General features: G+C 40.3%; 1 protein-coding gene across 1 annotated transcript in view; it reads left to right on the top strand.

The window, feature by feature from the left end:
* Positions 1–18,312, top strand: part of Brip1 (BRCA1 interacting helicase 1) — a 149,171-nt gene extending 130,859 nt beyond the window's left edge. The window contains exons 17-20 of the mRNA XM_045159722.1: positions 2,091–2,203; positions 8,818–8,900; positions 14,135–14,467; positions 17,271–18,312. Of these exons, the coding sequence (XP_045015657.1) occupies positions 2,091–2,203; positions 8,818–8,900; positions 14,135–14,467; positions 17,271–17,932 (1,191 nt within the window). The 3' untranslated portion in view covers positions 17,933–18,312. The remainder of the gene's footprint in view (positions 1–2,090; positions 2,204–8,817; positions 8,901–14,134; positions 14,468–17,270) is intronic.
* The last annotated feature ends 340 nt before the right edge of the window (positions 18,313–18,652 follow it).

The raw sequence follows: 18,652 nt of genomic DNA, 5'->3' as shown, positions 1-18,652 counted from the left end.
TAAATTGGCTCTAGACAAAGGCCTGCTCTGGAACCATCCTAAAACCATTTAAAAGCAAACCTGCAAAGAATCAACTGGACCCATGTTAAGCTGCACATGGCAGTACGTATCTGTAATTCCGCTGTTGCTGTGGTAGGATGGGAGGCAGAGACAGAACTCCCAGAAGATCCTAGCCAGGCTAGCCTGACCCATGCAGTGGTGGGCAAGGGAGACCCTGCCTCCAACAAGGTAGAAGGTGAGGAGCAACGCTTGAGTTTGTCTTCTGACCTCCACACATGTGCCGTGGTATGCATGTGCCCATGCACAAAAGAATCAACGGGTTTCAAGTAAATTAGCTACACTTCAGAAGAAAATACAACACTAGTTACTATGACAAAAATCTAGTAACTGGGCTGGAGGGATGGCTAAGTGGTTAAGGCATTTGTCTGCGAAGCCAAAGGACCCAGGTTCGATTCACCAGGACCCACGTTATCCAGATGCACAAGGGGGCGCATGCGTCTGGAGTTCATTTGCAGTGAATGGAGGCCCTGGCATGACCATTCTCTCTCTCCCTCTTTCTCTGTCAAATAAATAAAATAATAAAATAAAAACTATTTTTTAAAAATCTAGTAATCAGTGACATAATATTCTTAATGCCTCATAGCCAATCACAAATTAGCAGACATCCAAAAAGAGGATAGTGCAGCCCCTCATTAGAAACAAAACCTTAAATTTTGTTTTGTTTTTTGAGATAGGGTCTCACTCTAGTCCAGAGTAACCTGGAACTTACTCTGTAGTTCCAGACTGGCTTCAAAATCCCAGTGGTACTCCAACTCTGCCTTCTTAGTGCTAGGATTAAAGGAGTGTGCCACCATGCTTAGCTGAAACCTTATGTTTTTATATATTTATTTTCAAGAGAGAAAGTATGGGTACTCTGGGTCCTCTTGCCACTGCAAACAAACTCCAGACACACGTGTCACCTAGTGCATCTGGCTTTATACAGGTACCAGGTAATCGAATCTGGGCTAGTTAGGCTTTGCAAGCAAGGACCTTTAACTGCTGAGCCATCTCTCCAGCCCACTCTATGCCATTTCTTGACATGAAAAAATATATGTATATGTGACTAAATTGCAATGGGGCAGTTAGGCACTGTAAGGGAAAGAGCTGTAAAGTTGAACACAGAAATAAAAAGTTATCCAAAATTAATATAGAGTGGACAAAAACTGGGATAAGTGCTCAGCATATCTATGACATGTGCAGTAATATAAAGTGGTCAGTTGTCAATTGGGAATCCAAGAAGAAAAGGTGTGGAGACATAAAGTCTGTTTTTAAAGACATAATAGTGGAACCTTCCAGTATAATAGAAACTATAAACCTACTGGTCTTAAAGTTCAAAGACTTCTATTCAGACCTAACCAAATCAGAAAATAATAGAGATCTTTAAGGTACTGAAAGTAGCCAAAAAAAAAAAAAAAAAAATCCCACAAAAGCTCATCAGCTTGAAATTCTTGATTCAGTGAGAGAATCTCAGAAATGAAGATGCAGGGCGGGCGTGGTGGCGCATACCTTTAATCCCAGCACTCAGGAGGTAGAGGTAGGAGGATCACTGTGAGTTCAGGGCCACTCTGAGACTACATAGTGCATTCCAAATTAGCCTGGGATAGAGTGATACCTTACCTTGAAAAACCAAAAGGGGAAAAAAAAAAAAAGAAATGAAGATATAATCTCAAGACTCAGGAGGCTAAATTCTGCAGGAGGATCACGAGTTATGATTGACTTGGGCTACCTCACCTAGAAAGATGGAAGGCAGGCAGCTGTGTTTATTACTGTACCGCCAATGCCACACCACTAGGTGAGAGGATGGATGGATGGATGGATGGAAGGATAGGATAGGATAGGATAGGATAGGATAGGATAGGATAGGATAGGATAGGATAGGATAGGATAGGATAAAATTGTAAGAAAGGCTTTTCAGAAAATCAAGAACCGAAAAGCTGAAATTCTCTGTCAGTGCAGCTGTTTTACTTTTGAGTAATGTTAAAAGAAATCCTAAGGAAAAAAATAACTGTCTACTCTAATATACATTTTCTATCTTTTACAAAAATTACTAGGTTGAACTAAAACGACAATACAATGACCGCTACTCAAAATTAAGAGGCCTTTTGCCGGGCCGCCAGTGGTACGAAATTCAAGCATACAGGGCCTTAAACCAGGCCCTAGGAAGGTGAGTAGAGTACAGTGTCTTATGTTACTACAATTTTATCTGTACCTGAGGATATATGTATGACTGATACTTGCTACTCTTTAAAATAAATGTAAAATTTTATTTAACTTAACCCTTAGCAAGGTATATTTTTCGTGTTGGTTATTACAAGTGTAAGCTGAAAAGAGTAAATAGGTTAAATTAGAGCCAAAATAGAACTCAGAATTGCAAGTTTAAGGAAATTTTGTATGGCATGCAAAGTTGCTCAGTGTTTATTAAAAAGAAGTCACCAACAAAGCCCAAAGTTGTCTCATGTGGACATCAAAATTGAGGTAATGCTTTTATAGATTTAAAAAAATACACAGATGTAAGGCTGAAGAGATGGCTCAGCAGTTAAGTGTACTTCCTGTGCCAGCACGAGGGCCTGAGGGGCCCAGAGACTGCCAGAGTTCAAATCTCTGGAGCCCACATAAAACAGCTGGGCATGACCACGCTCCCCTGTCACCCTCGTCCCTCAGAGAAGCAGAGGTCTAGGTCACCAGAATCACACAAGCTCCACAATCAGTAAAAAGGGACTGACTCAAAACAAGAGCAGGCAGGAAGAGTCATGGAGCGGGACACCTGACGGCTCACTCCAGCCAGCTCAGGTTAGTGTGTAGGCCGCTACAAGCACACACCGTACCATGTGTGCACGTGTGCATGCACGTGCACACGCACACACACTTTGTTTTCTTAAGTTTAAACTGCCCCCAGGAAAACTGGGAAACAAAAGTGCCATAGCAGCCATTGTTAGGAGGTACTTTGTTGGCAGAATTTTACTGACTGGATGTGTAAAATCCTTGTACCTGTTAAAGTACTTTTATCAAATCTGTATACTGGCCAGTGAGATCTTATAGTTCCACCATTTTTTGATTGTTTTATGTAAAGAAAGGAAACTGTTAGGGAAAATGCCATTTTCTTTCTTTTTTTCTTTCTTTCTTTCTTTTTTTTTTTTTTTTTTTTTGAGGTAGGGTCTATAGTCCAGGCCGACCTGGAATTCACTACGTAGTCTCAGGGTGGCCTCGAACTCACGGTGATCCTCCTACCTCTGCCTCCTGAGTGCTGGGATTAAAGGCATGCTCCACTGCACCTGGCCCATTTTCATTTTAATGTCATTTCTAAATTTAAGATTTGTTTTATTTATTTATTTATTTACTTATTCATTTGACAGACAGACAGAGAGAGGGAGAGAATGGGCACACCAGGCCCTCCAACTACTGCAAAAAAAATTCCAGATGTGTGCGCCCCTTTGTGCATCTGGCTAACATGGATCCTGGGGAATCAAACCTGGGTCCTTTGGCTTTGCAGGCAAATGCCTTAACTGCTAAGCCATCCCTCCAGCCCTTGTTTTGCTTTTAAACTGCTTGATCTGAGGCTAACCTGTGTGGCTAAGGTCATATAGTTTTTAAATCATCCTTCACATCTTAGTCTTGCTCACTTATATAAGATGCTGTTTCATCTATATACCCTACCTCTATCCAGTAACATTTTTCATTAAATATAAGCATCATATTATTAGGCATCCTATCTCCTGGCATTACTCTCTGCCTTGGCAACCAGGTTACCATGCTAATTCATTTGGCATATGTAGCTATCCAAACCTGGTTGAAGGTCATGTCCTTCATGAGGGAGGACTCTTTATTTTTTTTTTCATCTAGAGTTATTCACATCTTAGTAAACCCATAGCATTTTGCACATGGTCTGTCAGAGCATGTACCTCACTGTCAGGTCATAGCTTCTTTATGTATCTGTATTCGAGAGCATATGGTGTACACATTCATGTTCTCAACAACCAGCTCTGTCTCAGTCTGGACATAGTTGCTTCAGAAATGCTTGTTGAAGGGGGTGCATGCATCTGGAATTCATTTGCAGTGGCTGGAGGCCCTGGGTGTGCATTCTCTCTCCCTCTCTTTCTCAAATAAATAGATAAATAAAATACTAAAAAAAGAAAAGGAAAAAGAAATGCTTGTTGAATTAGTGGAAAATGCCAGGTTTCACTGGTTCTCAGTCTTCTTCATTGCCAGCCAGCTTCCACAGCCTCAAAACACACTTTTCCAGAATATCATTATATATATATATGTGTGTGTGTTTATGTATATGTATATTTGTAGTATGTATTTTTGACATTTGACTGATTTTATCAATTTTTAGGGAGACTATCAAGTGGTAATTTGTTATAAAGGAACATATCTTTTTAGTAACCAATAATTTTTTTAAAAAAGATTTAAAAAATAATGATCAAGTGAATGTTTTGTATCATTTGATGAAACTCATAATACTCGTTACTTAATGGAAAATGTGTTTATACTCTGTAGTGGTTTGATTGTATGTCCCCCAATAGATTCAGGAGCTTGTCTCCAGCCACCTGTCTGGAGGAGGTGTCACTGGGGTCCGGTCTGGTTTCTAGCCTAAGGGTATGCAGAGTGCTTGAGCTCTGCCTGGGTCCCTGCTGCTGGCTGCTCAGCTGTCTCTCTGCTTGGATCTGTGAAAGGGATCCACCTTCTTCTGCAGTTATGGAACTTTCCCTGGCTCCGTAAGCTTCCAATAAATCCCTTCCCCCCATAAACTGTGTCCGGTTTGGAAGTTCATCCCAGCAATATGAAGCTGATTACAACATACTCTTCTAACGGGTACATTTAGAAAATCTAAAGCAGAACCAATTAGTTATTCTAATGTTATCTTTTTATGATGCCTACACGGGCCTGTTATAACTATTTGGAGTAATAAAGTCCGTGAGATGTGACAGCAGAAACTGATTACTAGATAGTTTTATAACCAGGTCATAAGTATACTAAGAGTTTCTCACTAGTCTGTTTCACTCAAATTATGATTGTTTCTCAAGTGGGCATAATTGACTTGAGCAAGGCAGGACGAAAACGATGGAAACAAGAAAGGGTGAAAGCTTTTCTTTTCTCTTTGCTGGATTGTTAACTTAAATACTTCTCTGCCAAAGGACACTTTAAGCGCAAACACAGTAGACCCAAAATATGTTTCCCAGACTTCCCATTGACTTCAGTGCTCTTCTGTAGTATCGGCAGTATTTAATGTCTTCCTGTCCTGCCTGTTATATGGCCTTGGACCTGTATTTTACTTTTAAATAATTTCAAAGAGAAATGTCATATGAAATCTGTGTTTTTAAAGTATTTGTGGGAAAGCTGAACATTTGTTATCTTCATTCCCTCAAAATCCCATCTCAGTGAAAGAATAAAAATGTCAACCCTACAAAGTTACAAAAAGCGAGAAGAAAGACAACAGGAGATGCAGATATCATCAAATTTTGAATGCCGAAAAACAGTTGAGTGACTAAATGACTTAACAGGCAAGGGAAAACTGAAATTTTAAGCTGTACAGATGAAGGCCAACAAAAACTTGCAGATTCATTCATGTAAAAGCTTCAGATTTGAGGCATTCCAAAATGTCCATGAAAATCAGGAGTATTAGTGATAAGTTAGTAGAAAAATTAGGTAGACAGCCCTCTCCTCCTCCCAGATTTACTCTTTGAAAGGTTGGACAAGACTCTATATTCTTCAAAGAGCTAAGAAAGTGTTAAAGATGAAGTTTAACTCTATACTATGTTTTGAAAGTCTGTGTATTAATGTGAGACTTAGATCTCTTTCCCTCCTTTACTAAGGAGGATGTCAATTCATTTGATATTCTTCAAGAAATAAACAAGCATAGTGTATAGTATTCATCTCCATGGAAACTTTCCAGTACACAGAAAGTGTCTACAGAGTGGCCTTGATCCTGCCAAATGATCCCCCAACAACCCCCTCTGGCCTGTGGGTTCTTTCCATGAAGACAGAGCTACCAAATTACATTAGAAAAAAAACAAACTAGAAGCAATATATAAAGGCCAACTTTAACAAATTAGAATTAGCAGGCAAACTAGTAAAGATGGCTTTAAAAGCATTATTAGTTAACTGAATTAAATTGGCGTAGAGTACTCCACCAAAAATATAAAAATACTGATTTCAAGTACATATGGAATATAGACCGTTAAGTTACCCTAAATATGTTCTGTAGTTATAATACAATTGAACTTGAAATCAGTGTCACAGAAAATGCTTGGAAATTAAGCAGTATGCTTCTAATGATCTATATGTGAAATAAGAAGTCTTATGGAAAAATTAGAAAAACATTTGAACTGGTCCAAAATGAAAATGCAAGGTAGATATAGTGGTGAATGCCTGTAATGCCAGCACTCAGGAGGCACAGGCAGGTGGATCACCACTTTGAGGTCAGTATGAGTTTTATAGCAAGTTCTAGGACAGCCTGGATTACATAGCATAGCAGCATGCTGCTTCAAAAATCAAACAACAAAACTGAAAATACAGCCTGTCAAAAGTTGTGGGCTGCAGATAAGGCACTGCTCAGAAGAAAGTTGGTATCATTTAAAGCCTATTTTAGAAAAGAAAAAGGTTTTCAATCAATATTCTTATTTTACCTTAAGAACTGGATAAATGTCTTAGCTACTTTTCTCATTGCTGTGACAAAATGCCTAACAAAAGCAACTTAGAGGAGAGATTTGCCGGGTGTGGTGGCACACACCTTTAATCCTAGCACTTGGGAGGCAGAGGCAGGAGGATCGCTGTGAGTCTGAGGCCACCCTGAGACTACATAGTGAATTCCAGGTCAGCCTGAGCTAGAGCGAGACCCTACCTTGGGGAAAAAGGAGGAGGAGGCAGGGTTTGTTTTGGCTCATGATTGGAGGGGATTCTCCCATCAAGGTGTAGGGAAGGCATGGAGGCTGGAGGTGGCATGTCACAGTGTGTCCACTGCAAAGGGGGAGGGGAGGGAGAAATGCTGGTGCCGACCTCCCCTTCTCTTTTGACTCAGTCTGAGACCTTAGCCCATGGTATGGTGCCATCCACATTCAGGGTGGATCTACATTCCTCAATTAAGTCTTGCTGTAAATGACCTCGCAGATACGCCCACAGATGCAAATCCAGTCAGGCTGACTGTGAAGACTAACCATCATAGTATAAAAACAAGTGTGCAAACAAACGAAAGAAAGAAAGAAAGAAAAGAAGTATGAATACAGGGGCTAGAGAGATTGCTCAGTGTTTAAGGCGCTTGCCTGCAAAGCCTAACAACATGAGTTCTATTCTCTAGTACCCATATAAAGCCAGATACATAAAAGGATGCATGCCTCTGGAGGTTTTTTTTGTTGTTGTTGTTGCAGCTAGAGGCCCTGGTACACCCCCCCCCCACACACACACACACTCTTTCTCTCCCTCTCTCTTCTCTCTGTCTCTTTGCTTGCAAATAAATAAATTTTAAAAAGACTTTTAAAGTGTATGAATCCATGAAATTGAAAACAAAGCCAACGAAGGAAAGTATTCTAAAAGGAAGCTCTTTGAGCCAGGGGTGGTGGCAGTGTGTGTACAGAGAATTATCATTATGTGACCAAAAAAATTAGATGCTAACAAAACTATCCTTTAAAACTGAGGGCAAAAATAAGACATTTTCAAATACAGAATTAATCTCTAGAAAATTTATTCTATAAGAAATACTAAAGAGAGTCCTTCATTCTGAAAGGACATTAAGCATTAACTTAAAACCCACATGAAGAAATAAAGAACTGGGTTAGAACAAGATCTGACCTATATATATATATATAAACTAGTGGGCTGGAGAGATGGCTCCATGGTTACAGCATTTACCTGCAAAGCCTGATGACCCAAGTTTGATTCCCCAGTATCCACGTAAAGGTAGATGCACAAAGTGGCACATGCATCTAGAGTTGGTTTACAGTGGCTAGGGGCCCTGGCATACCTATTTCTTACCCCCTCCCGCTGCTGTCTCAGAAATAAATAAGTAAAATGTTTTTAAAGATTTTTTAAAAAAATTACTAGTAGATTGAACTCAACAATCCATAAGAATGATAATAAGCCATAACCCTTTGTGGTTCTCTTAGGAGTACAAGGCTGGTTCACCATTTGAATTGACAACTGCAGTCCACCAAGTAAGAATTCAAAGAAGAAAACTACATGGTTATATTAATTGCCCTGTAAAATATTATTCACAAAAATAAGCATTCCTGGTTTATTTACATAGACAAGCACATTAACTTCAAAATTGTTAATACTGTGTGTAGCTAAGGAAGAATGTCTTAGAAAATATTTCCTTGTTTTCAAAATAAAATGCAAGGGCTGGAGAAATGGCTTAGTAGGTATGGCACTTGCCTGCAAAGCCAAAAGACTTCGGTTCAATTCCCCAGGACCCACGTAAGCCAGATGCACAAGGTGACGCATGCATCTAGAGTTTGTTTGCAGTGGCTGGAAGCCTTGGCGTGCTCATTCTTTCTCTCTGTCTCTCTTTCTCTCTGCTTCTTTCCCTCTCTCAAATAAATAAAATATTTAAAAAAATAAAATGCAAGTGCTATTTTTGGATATAAATTATCAATATTTAGCAGATGGCACGGATTTTTAATGTGCCGACTTTGATGTATTTTATTAAGCATATTCTGTTACCTTACATAATAATGAATTCAATACTGTATTATATGGCTGGTCCACCAATTTTTAAAATTATCACTCAAAAAATCTGGCTTTTATTTTCAGTGTTTTATCTATTTTTTCACCTTTTGCTTATAGGTGCATTCGGCACAAGAATGACTGGGGAGCTCTTATACTAGTGGACGATCGCTTCAATAATAACCCAAATCGCTATATATCTGGTAAGATTCTTAGTTTACAATAAAAACTATAATCTTTGTTTTTCCGTTGTGATAACCATGAGATCTACCTTCTTATTTTTTAAAAAATACTACATTTTTATTTATTAATTTATTTGAGAGAGAGAAAATGAGAATGGATGCACCAGGGCCTCCAGTCATTGCAAATGAATTCCAGATTCATGCTACTCCTTGTGCATCTGATTTATGTAGAACCTGGGGAATTGAATCTGGGTCCTTTGGCTTTGCAGGCAAGTGTGTTAACTGTTAAGCCATCTCTCCAATCCTTAAAGAAAAAAAGTTTGTTTTCTTTGAGTCAGTCTCATATAGCCAAAACTGGCCTTGAGCTTGATATATAGTCAAGGTTGTCTTTGAATTTTTAATTTCCCCCCACCCCACCTCCATCTTCCTGGAATGTGTCATGACACCTGGCTGTAACATATGTTGATATTGACTTCTGGGTAAAGTCTACGTCGATTTGTTGGACTTCTTGAATCTGGCTGTCAGTTTTGTTTTTTTTTAAATTTTTAAATTTTTATTAACATTTTCCATGATTACAAAAATATATCCCATGGTAATTCCCTCCCTCCCCCTGACACTTTCCCCTTTGAAATTCCATTTTCCATCATATCCCCTCCCCATCTCAATCATTGTACTTACATATATACAATGTCAACCTATTAAGTACCCTCCTCCCTTCCTTTCTCTTCCCTTTATGTCTCCTTTTTAGCTTACTGGCCTCTGCTACTAAGTATTTTCCTTAAAAATATTTGATTTATTTGCAAACAAAGGGAGGGAGAGAGAGAGAGAGATTATGAGCACTCCAGGGCCTCTAGTCACTGTGAACAAACTATAGATACATGCATCACTTTGTGGCTTTACTTAGGTACTGAAAATTGAACGCTGGATGACAGGCTTTGCAAGCAAGCACCTTTAATCATTGAGCCAACTCTAGCCATAGTTCCTTTTTATTTAATTATTATTCTCATATTATCCCCCACCCTGTCATCCCTTTGACAGTTATATCTCACTGTGATGCACTGGGTTCCTTGCATCTTTGGATTTGATGAAACAGACACTTCTCCAAGTACTGTACACTGACGTCACACAGAAAAGCCCTTCACTCATCAACCTTTGCAGGCACCGGGCAGCCTCTCAAATCCTTTCTTTGGGCCTGTTTTCTCTGGACTTTTATGTGTGGGATTTTCTAATTTCTTTCTTTTTTCCCTCTGGATGTCATCAGCTCATGTACTCTCTTGTCTGTCTCTTGTATTGCAAGGCCTTAGGCAGTATAGCATGCTACCCAGCTCTTTTATTCCCATTTTGGCCTCCTAGGCATGTGGAATATGCCAGATCCTCTGTGCCCCTTGATAAGTAAGACAGAAACGCGTCCCTTGGTGGCTCATTGAGAAGTCAACCACTGAGCACGCACTCTTGTCCTCTCAGGGTGAAGAGGCCTGTGCCTTGTCAGCCTCTGTCTCCTGGGCCAGGGTTCCCCTGGAGCAGCAGAAACACTGACTTGCCAGTGTTCAGTCAGCAGGTGGAGCTCAGGCCCTTTCTAGGGTTCAAAAGCAAACAATGACATTTGTAATGAAAAGGCTTGTTTTCATTGTAAAAAGATCAAAATGAACAAGTAAGGATAATGCTAAATTTTTTTTTCAATTTCAAAGAATTTTGAATTTTCCTTTGACATAGCTGTTTTCCCAAAGCAAACAAAATAAAATTAATGGAAGTGTCTTTGAAAAGTACAACTTCAGGGCTGGAGAAATGGCTTAGCGGTTAAGCGCTTGCCTATGAAGCCTAAGGACCCCAGTTCGAGGCTCGGTTCCCCAGGTCCCACGTTAGCCAGATGCACAAGGGGGCGCATGCGTCTGGAGTGCCCATTCTCTCTCTCTCTCTCTCTCTCTCTCTCTATCTCTGCCTCTTTCTCTCTCTGCCTGTTGCTCTCAAATAAATAAATAGAAATAAATGAAAAAAATTTTTTAAAAAGTACAACTTCAACTTTTATTTAATAGCCCAGGTTTATTGATTTTTTTTTTAGAATTAAATATTTTCTATTATTTCTGGGTGATGGGTTTATTTTCTTTTTCTAACATTTATAAGCTATAAAATGTTTGCACCACATGCAAATTCATCTTTTTAAATTTTATTTTAGAGAGCGAGAGGGAGAAGAATTGGTGCACCAAGGCCTTAGCCACTGCAGCCAAACGCCATATGCTTGCGCCACCTAGTGGGCATCTGCAACCTTGCACTTGCCTCACCTTTGTGTGTCTGACTTATGTGGGATCTGGAAAGCCAAACATGAGTCCTTTGGCTTTGTGGGCAAGTGCCTTAACTGCTAAGCTATCCCTTCAGCCCTCCAAATTCATCTTAATGGCACTTTTAATTTAAAATGAATTTGCATAGATATTTACTGGAAAACCTGTATTTTAAAAATTTTAAGAAGCTCACATTGCTTGAATTCTCTGAATTTATAGTGCCATAGTAACTTTTAGAACAAATTGTTTCAAAAGATATTTGTGGTTTTTATAGAAATACCCAGAAAAATATTTATTTTGTAAAAGTACAAATCACTTTTTAAAATACAATTTTTTAAAAAGTATTTATGAAAGGACAGGAGGGAGGGAGAAAATGGGCATGCCAGGGCCTCCTGCCACTGCAAACAAACTCTAGATGCATGTACTACTTTATGCATCTGGCTTTACATGGACACTGGAGAGTTGAACCAGGTCCATCAAGCTTTGTAAGCAAGTAACTAACTGCTGAGCCATCTCTCCAGTCCAAAATTCAAAGATTTTGAATTTCATTGTAAAATGAGCCATACTAGAAAATACTTCACACTCACAATGTGGTTTATTTTATATAGTTTTTCTCTTTCTTTCTCTCTCTCTTTCTTTCTTTTTTTTCTTTTTTTCTTTTCCCAAGATAGGGTCTTGCTGTAGTCTAGGCTGACTTGGAATTCACTCTATAGTCTCAGGTTGGCCTCGAAGTCCTCTTACCTCAGCCTCCCAAGTGCTGGGATTGAAGGTGTGCTCCACCATATTCAGCTTTGCATAGTTTTCTTTAAAAACTTTTATTTATTAGATACAGAGAATGGGTGCACCAGGACCTCTTTCCACTGAAGATGAACTCTAGATGCACGTACCACTTTGTGGGTATTGGAGAACTGAATCCAGGCCAGCAGGATTTGTAAGCAAGCATCTTTAACTGCTGAACCATCTCCTCAGCCCCATTTTTATACAGTTTTCATATGTCGCCAGTCAAATCCTACATATCCCTTTGACTATGTACCTAGATTTTTTGTTTGTTTGTTTTTTGAGGTAGGGTTTCAGTCTAGCCCAACCTTATCTGGAATTTAATATGTAGTCTCAGGCTGGCCTAGAACTCATGGTGATCCTCCTATGTCTGCTTCCCAACTGCTTCCCAAATGCTGGTACTAAAGGTGTGCGTCACCATGCCTGGCTTGTATTTGAATTTTTTTGTTTGTTTGTTTGTTTTTTGTTTTTCAAGGTAGGGTCTCACTCTGGTCCAGGCTGACCTGGAATTAACTGTGTAGTCTCAGGGTGGCCTTGAATTCATGGCAATCCTCCTACCTCTGCCTCCCAAGTTCTGGGATTAAAAGCGTGCACCACCACACCCGGCTCTGAGTTTTTGTTTTTTTTTAATGCAAGAGAGCGAGAGTGAGAGATAGATCGATCGATCGATAGATAGATGGATGGATGGATGATAGGGAGAGAATTGGCGCACCAGGGCCTCCAGCCACTGTACTCGAGCTCCAGACACGTGCACCACCTTGTGTGCATGTACGACCTTGTGTGCTATGTCATTTTGTGTATCTGGCTTACTTGGGACCTGGAGAGTTCAACATGGGTCCTTAGCCTTTGCAGGCAAGCTCCTTAACTGCTAAGCCGTCTCTTCAGCCTTTATTTGAGTGTTTTAAACTAGAAAGCCTCAAATAGAGCATAATTCTTCCATACTGTTACTTCTTTCACTTCCAGAATGATTTTAAGATGAATTAGTGGAGGATGGAACCAAAAAGCCTCTGAGACTAGAATCTTGAATTTATTTTTAGAAACGGAGAAAAATTTTGGACCAGGGGCATGGATATTATTTCCGACTTCTATCCTACATGATATTTATTGGTAACTTTTGAGGAATTCTGATGAAGCTAAGTTTGTCATGTTTCTCCATTATTCTCAACCAAGAGATACAGATAATTCCCGAGTTATAGGGGATTCACCTTACATTCAACTTCACAATACCGCGAAAGCAATAATGCCCTTCCTAATGAAGTTTGACCCCTCCCCCTGAGCAGTGGCACCATGAGAAGCTGGCATCAGCTGTGAGCTGCAGCCCCCTCAGGTGCTCACAGCAGTGACAGTTGACATTGTGTTGTGTTGCTGAGCTATGTTATTGGACAAGTTAAATACAGGATGTGTATTTTTATTTTTATTTTTTGGTTTTTTGAGGTAGGGTTTCACTGTAGCCCAGGCTGACCTAGAATTTACTATATAGTTTCAGGGTGACCTCAAACTCACAGCAGTCCTCCTACCTCCTGAGTAGTGGTGTTAGAGGTATGCGCCACCACACCTGGCTAAATTTTTAAAAATATATTTTATTTATTTGAGAGAGAGAGAAAGACGGAGAGGGAGAGAGAAAGAAGGAGGGAGGGAGGGAGAGAGAGAGAGAATGCGTGCGCCAGCAAATGAGCTCCAGACATGTGCGCCCCATTGTGCATCTGGCAAACATGGGTCCTGGGGACTAGAACCTGGGTCCTTTGGCTTTGCAGGCAAATGCCTTAACTGCTAAGCCATCCCTTCAGCCCCCAATGTTTTTTTTTTTTTTTTTTTGGTTTTTCAAGGTAGGGTCTCACTCTAGCCCAGGCTGACCTGGAATTCACTATGGAGTCTCAGGGTGGCCTTGAACTCACAGTGATCCTCCTACCTCTGCCTCCCAAGTGCGCCACCACGCCCGGCTCCCTGATGTGTATTTTTAATGCAATATTGATAATATTTTGATTTAAAATATTCTGAACCTAATAATACATTTGTCAAGTCAAATTCCCATTGTAAGTCCTGTGCGTATCATGGATATAAAATAATATTGTAGGAAAAATGTCAAACTTTACGTTCAACTAGAAATTAGATCTCTTCTTTAGCAAAGATGAATTTTATCTCAACACATAAAGTCTTGGTAACAAAGTGATTGTTTTTCTCCTGCATTTTCTTTTCCTCTAGGGCTCTCTAAGTGGGTGAGACAGCAGATTCGGCATCATGCGACGTTCGCAAGTGCACTGGAGTCCTTGACTGAGTTTTCTAAAACACACCAAAAAACCACTGACGTACCCAAAAAGGAGAAAAAGTGTATGGAGGACAGTGAGTCTGCTCTTGAAGCAACCTGTTTAGAAGACAGTGCTCCTCCATGCTTATTGGAAACAGCAAGTTGTCTGTCAGCAGAAAAGCCCAGGGAAGAGCAAGCGGCAGAACTGTGTGACCAGGAGCTACAGAGTCCTAAAATGATTACTAAAGGTCCATCACTACTGAGTGAAGTCACTTCTAGCAAGGAAAAAAGTATATAAAATTCTTCCCATTTACATATACATTTCATTATATATTACATTTCATGTTTAACTAATAGTGAAATGATACTTATTTTAGTATAATTTCTTGGAACATGTTAATTGGCAACATAAAGTGATATAAAACAATAAAATAGCCCTGCATGGTGGTTCACATCTTTAATCCCAGCCCTTGGGAGGCCAAGGTGAGAGGATTGCTATGAGTTGGGGCCAGCCTGACACTACATACTGAATTCCAGGTCAGCCTGGGCTAGAGTGAGACCCTACTTCGAACCCCCCCCCAATAATAATAATTAAAAAAACAGTAAAATAATGTGATATATTGGAATGGGACAGGCTTTTCTTAGGACATCAAAGTATTTTTTTCTGGATTGCTACTTAACTTGCTTTATGATTATGAGCAAGTCTCTTAACCTTTTGGGTCATAAAAAAAATTGACTGTAGACCTGTTCCTCTCAGTTGACTTGTAAAGATCAATTAAGATTTAAAAAAAAAAAAAAAAAAACCTTGGGGCTGAGGAGATTGTTCAACAGTTAAAGGTGCTTGCTTGCAAGGTCTTTTGGCCCAGGTTGGATTTCCCAGTACCCATATAGAACCAGATGCATAAAGTGGCACATGCACCTGGAGTTCATTTGCAGTGATAAGCCCTGGCATGCCCATTCAGTTTTTCCCCTTCATCTCAAATAAACAAATATATATAAATTTTTGTTTATTTATTTATTTGAGAACGACAGACAGAGAGAAAGAGGCAGATAGAGAGAGAGAATGGGTGCGCCAGGGCCTCCAGCCACTGCAGACGAACTCCAGACGCGTGTGCCCCCTTGTGCATCTGGCTAACGTGGGTCCTGGGGAATTGAGCCTCAAACCGAGGTCCTGAGGCTTCACAGGCAAGCGCTTAACTGCTAAGCCATCTCTCCAGCCCTAGAAATATGTTTTTTAAAAATACCGTAGCATTGTAAAGTTCTATATAAATGATATGTTATTCTACAGGGTATGTAAAAGTTGGGTTGAGCCAGGTTTGATAGCACACATCTGTATACTTTAGTATTCATGAAGCTGAGGCAAGAGAATCAAGAACTTAAGGCCAGCTGGGATACATAATATCTTGTCTCACAAAAAGTCCAATTTAGACTCCTTTTTTTTTTTTGTTTGTTTTTGTTTTTTTGAGGTAGGGTTTCACTCTAGTCCAGGCTGGCCTGGAATTCACTATGTAATCTCAGGGTGGCCTCGAACTCACGGTGATCCTCCTACCTCTGCCTCCTGAGTGTTGGGATTAAAGGTGTGTGCCACCAAGTCCAGCTGAGTTACTTTTTCTTTAAACTTAGTGTTTGGACTACAAGAGTTATTTGTTCTAAATGATAAAAGTTAATATTTTTAAATATGTCAGAAGTAATGGCCTGTGGCAGTGATTGGCAAACTGGCCTACCCTGCTGGCTGTATAAGGAAAGTTTAATGGAACTAGGCAACAACAAGGTTGCGGAGTTCTATTTATTCTATCAGAGTAGTGTGATTGAATAGCTGCAGCAGAAATAATATGGACCACAAAGTCTATAGTATTTGCTATCTGGCCTGCCATAAAAAGTTTACCAAATGTTGATGATTGAGGTATAATTGTGTTTAATTCTTATATCATTAGCTTAAAATACCTATTTCTGGTATATGGTTTTAAATTAAGAGTCACAGTAGGCCAGGCGTGGTGGTGCATGCCTTTAATCCCAGCACTGGGAGGCAGAGGTAGGAGGATCACTGTGAGTTCGAGGCCACCCTGAGATCACATAGTGAATTCCAGGTCAGCCTGGGCTAGAGTGAGATCCTACCTCGAAAAACCAAAAAAAAAAAAAAAAAAAAGTCACAGTGAATTCAGTGCTATTATGCTGGTTATTAGGAAACCCAGGTTCTTTCACTGGCCTTAAATACTAAGTAGTTTCATAACTGAGGAAATCACATAGCCTTGTGATTGTTAGTTCAATTACTAGTTTGTGAAATAAAAAATGTGTGTGTGTTTGAAGTAGAGCCTCACTCTAGCCCAGGATGACCTGGAATTTGCTCTAGTCCCAGGCTGGCCTTGAACTCACAGCCATCCTCCTACCTCTGCCTCTGAGTGAGTGCTGGGACTAAAGGCGTGGGCCACCACACCCGGTTAATTAGTGGGTTTTCAGGACAGATTTCCTTGCTCTTTCTTCTCTGTTTTCGTTTGTTTTGCTTGTCTCCTGTCGCACCAGGAGTGGAACAGACCTAGCACATGTCAGGCAGGTGCTCTGCTCTGAGCTGCCGCCCCAGCCGCTGGTCCTGTTGCTTCCGTCCCTCAGTCATCTCCCTCTTCCTTTTCACCTTTCCTCTTTCAATTCAATATTCTGATCTCTGTTGTGGACATTTGAGTCTTTGCTAACAGCATTATAACTTGGGCTAAAAAACACTGATAGTGTGCTGTCCCTTTCTGAGTTTACATTCTCTTCTTTAAATTCTAAGATGAAGGTCCAATCCTGGGCTGGAAAGATGGCTTAGTGGTTAAGGTGCTTGTCTTCAAAGCCAAAGGACCCAGGTTTGACTCCCCATGCAAGCTGGATGCACAAGGTGGCATGTGTGTCCAGAGTGCAGTGGCTGGAGGCTGTGGTATGCCCATTCTTTCTTTATCTATCTCTTTCTCTCTCCCTCTCTCAGATAAATAAATAGCCAAAATATTTTTAAAAGGTCCATTATTACTGGTTTTGGGTTCTAAACCGTATTTTACACTGTTATGAAAGTATTCCTCATAAAAAAATCTTAACCTAAAAGTTAAATTTTTGTATTCCTAGATGATCCAGTGTTACTGGAAGAGCCAGTCCAGGCAATGAAAACAGAGAAAATTGGGATTTCCAGATCCTTAAGCCCAACTTTTGAAAAACAAACTCTGGTTAGCAGGTCTGGCTTTAATTTTTGGGGACAGTATCGTACTGGTAGAACACAGACTATCACACCTAAGCAGAAGTCAGCAGAGAGGCGCGCTTCTAGTTTTTCCATTTTCCAAGCAGAAAAAACGGTAAATGAAACTGTCTCTCCGCTCGCTGGCAAATGCAAGTCCTGGGATCTAACAGTCAACGGACGATGGGCTGGGCCGCCGCGCGCCGGGTCCACAAGCGCAGGTGCATCAGAAAAGGATGCTGCTCGCCCTGCGCAGGCGGGTCCTGCCCCGCAGCCGCCCTGCCGCCGGAACGCCCAAGTCCCCGAGGTCGAGGCCTCTCTCATACGCAACGGGGACGAATGTTCCAGGGCAGATCTTAAAGCTACTGAAACAGAGGCAGAGGATGACTCTGTATATTTCACCCCCGAACTTTTTGATCCTGTAGATACGGGTGAAGGAAGCAGTGACCCGGTTGGAACGGATAGATCCAGCCATAACTCGGGCTGCGTTTCGGACGAAGACCTCTTTGAAAGTGGACCTGCGAATGGAGTGGGTTCAGCCCGCACGGGAAGCTGAGCAGAGACAGGCGCGTTGACGATGATAAAGTTGATGGCAGTGACGATAATAAACAGGGGCTGGAGCTGAGGGGAAACACGCAGAACAATGAATGTAAGCAGTAGAGATTCCCCTTCCTGTTCCTTAATAATACTGCCAAGCTGTCAAAACATGTTATGCCGGTGTTAAGCCCTGCTGTAAATAGTAATTTATATATTGGACCACCGTGGTACACTTTAAAAATTTTCAAGATATATATAGTTTTCTATTCATTGTTTTTAGATCTATTTTGTGTTTGGAAACATAAGTTTTGTGATTCATGTCAAGTATTTCCCTCCTCCTAAGCCTTAGCTAACTGGCAATTGAAGATTAATCATTTTGAAATATAGTTTCCTAAGGCACTTTCAACCGCATAAGTATTCGTAATTCACAGTTCAGTTCATCTTCATAACGATTTATAGCAGTTGACTAGTCTCACTTTAGCTAAATCTCAGTGTATGTTTTAATACAAATTGGTTAGTATATATATATTTTAGAAACCAAAGTTTATCTCAAATGGTTTATTGTTTATAAAACTACCTTGTGCCAGGTATATAGTGACACAAATTTATAATCCCAGAGCTTGAGCACCCGAGGCAGGAGTTCAAGGGCAGCATGGTCTACACAGTGAAACCCTGCTTCAAACAGTGAAAAAGTTTCAAAATGAAATGCCGAATTAGTAAGAGAATTATGGAAGGAAAG

This window comes from Jaculus jaculus, chromosome 9 (assembly GCF_020740685.1).
Source record: "Jaculus jaculus isolate mJacJac1 chromosome 9, mJacJac1.mat.Y.cur, whole genome shotgun sequence".
Classification (NCBI taxonomy): domain Eukaryota; kingdom Metazoa; phylum Chordata; class Mammalia; order Rodentia; family Dipodidae; genus Jaculus; species Jaculus jaculus.
This window is presented reverse-complemented; position numbering and strand designations above follow the sequence as displayed.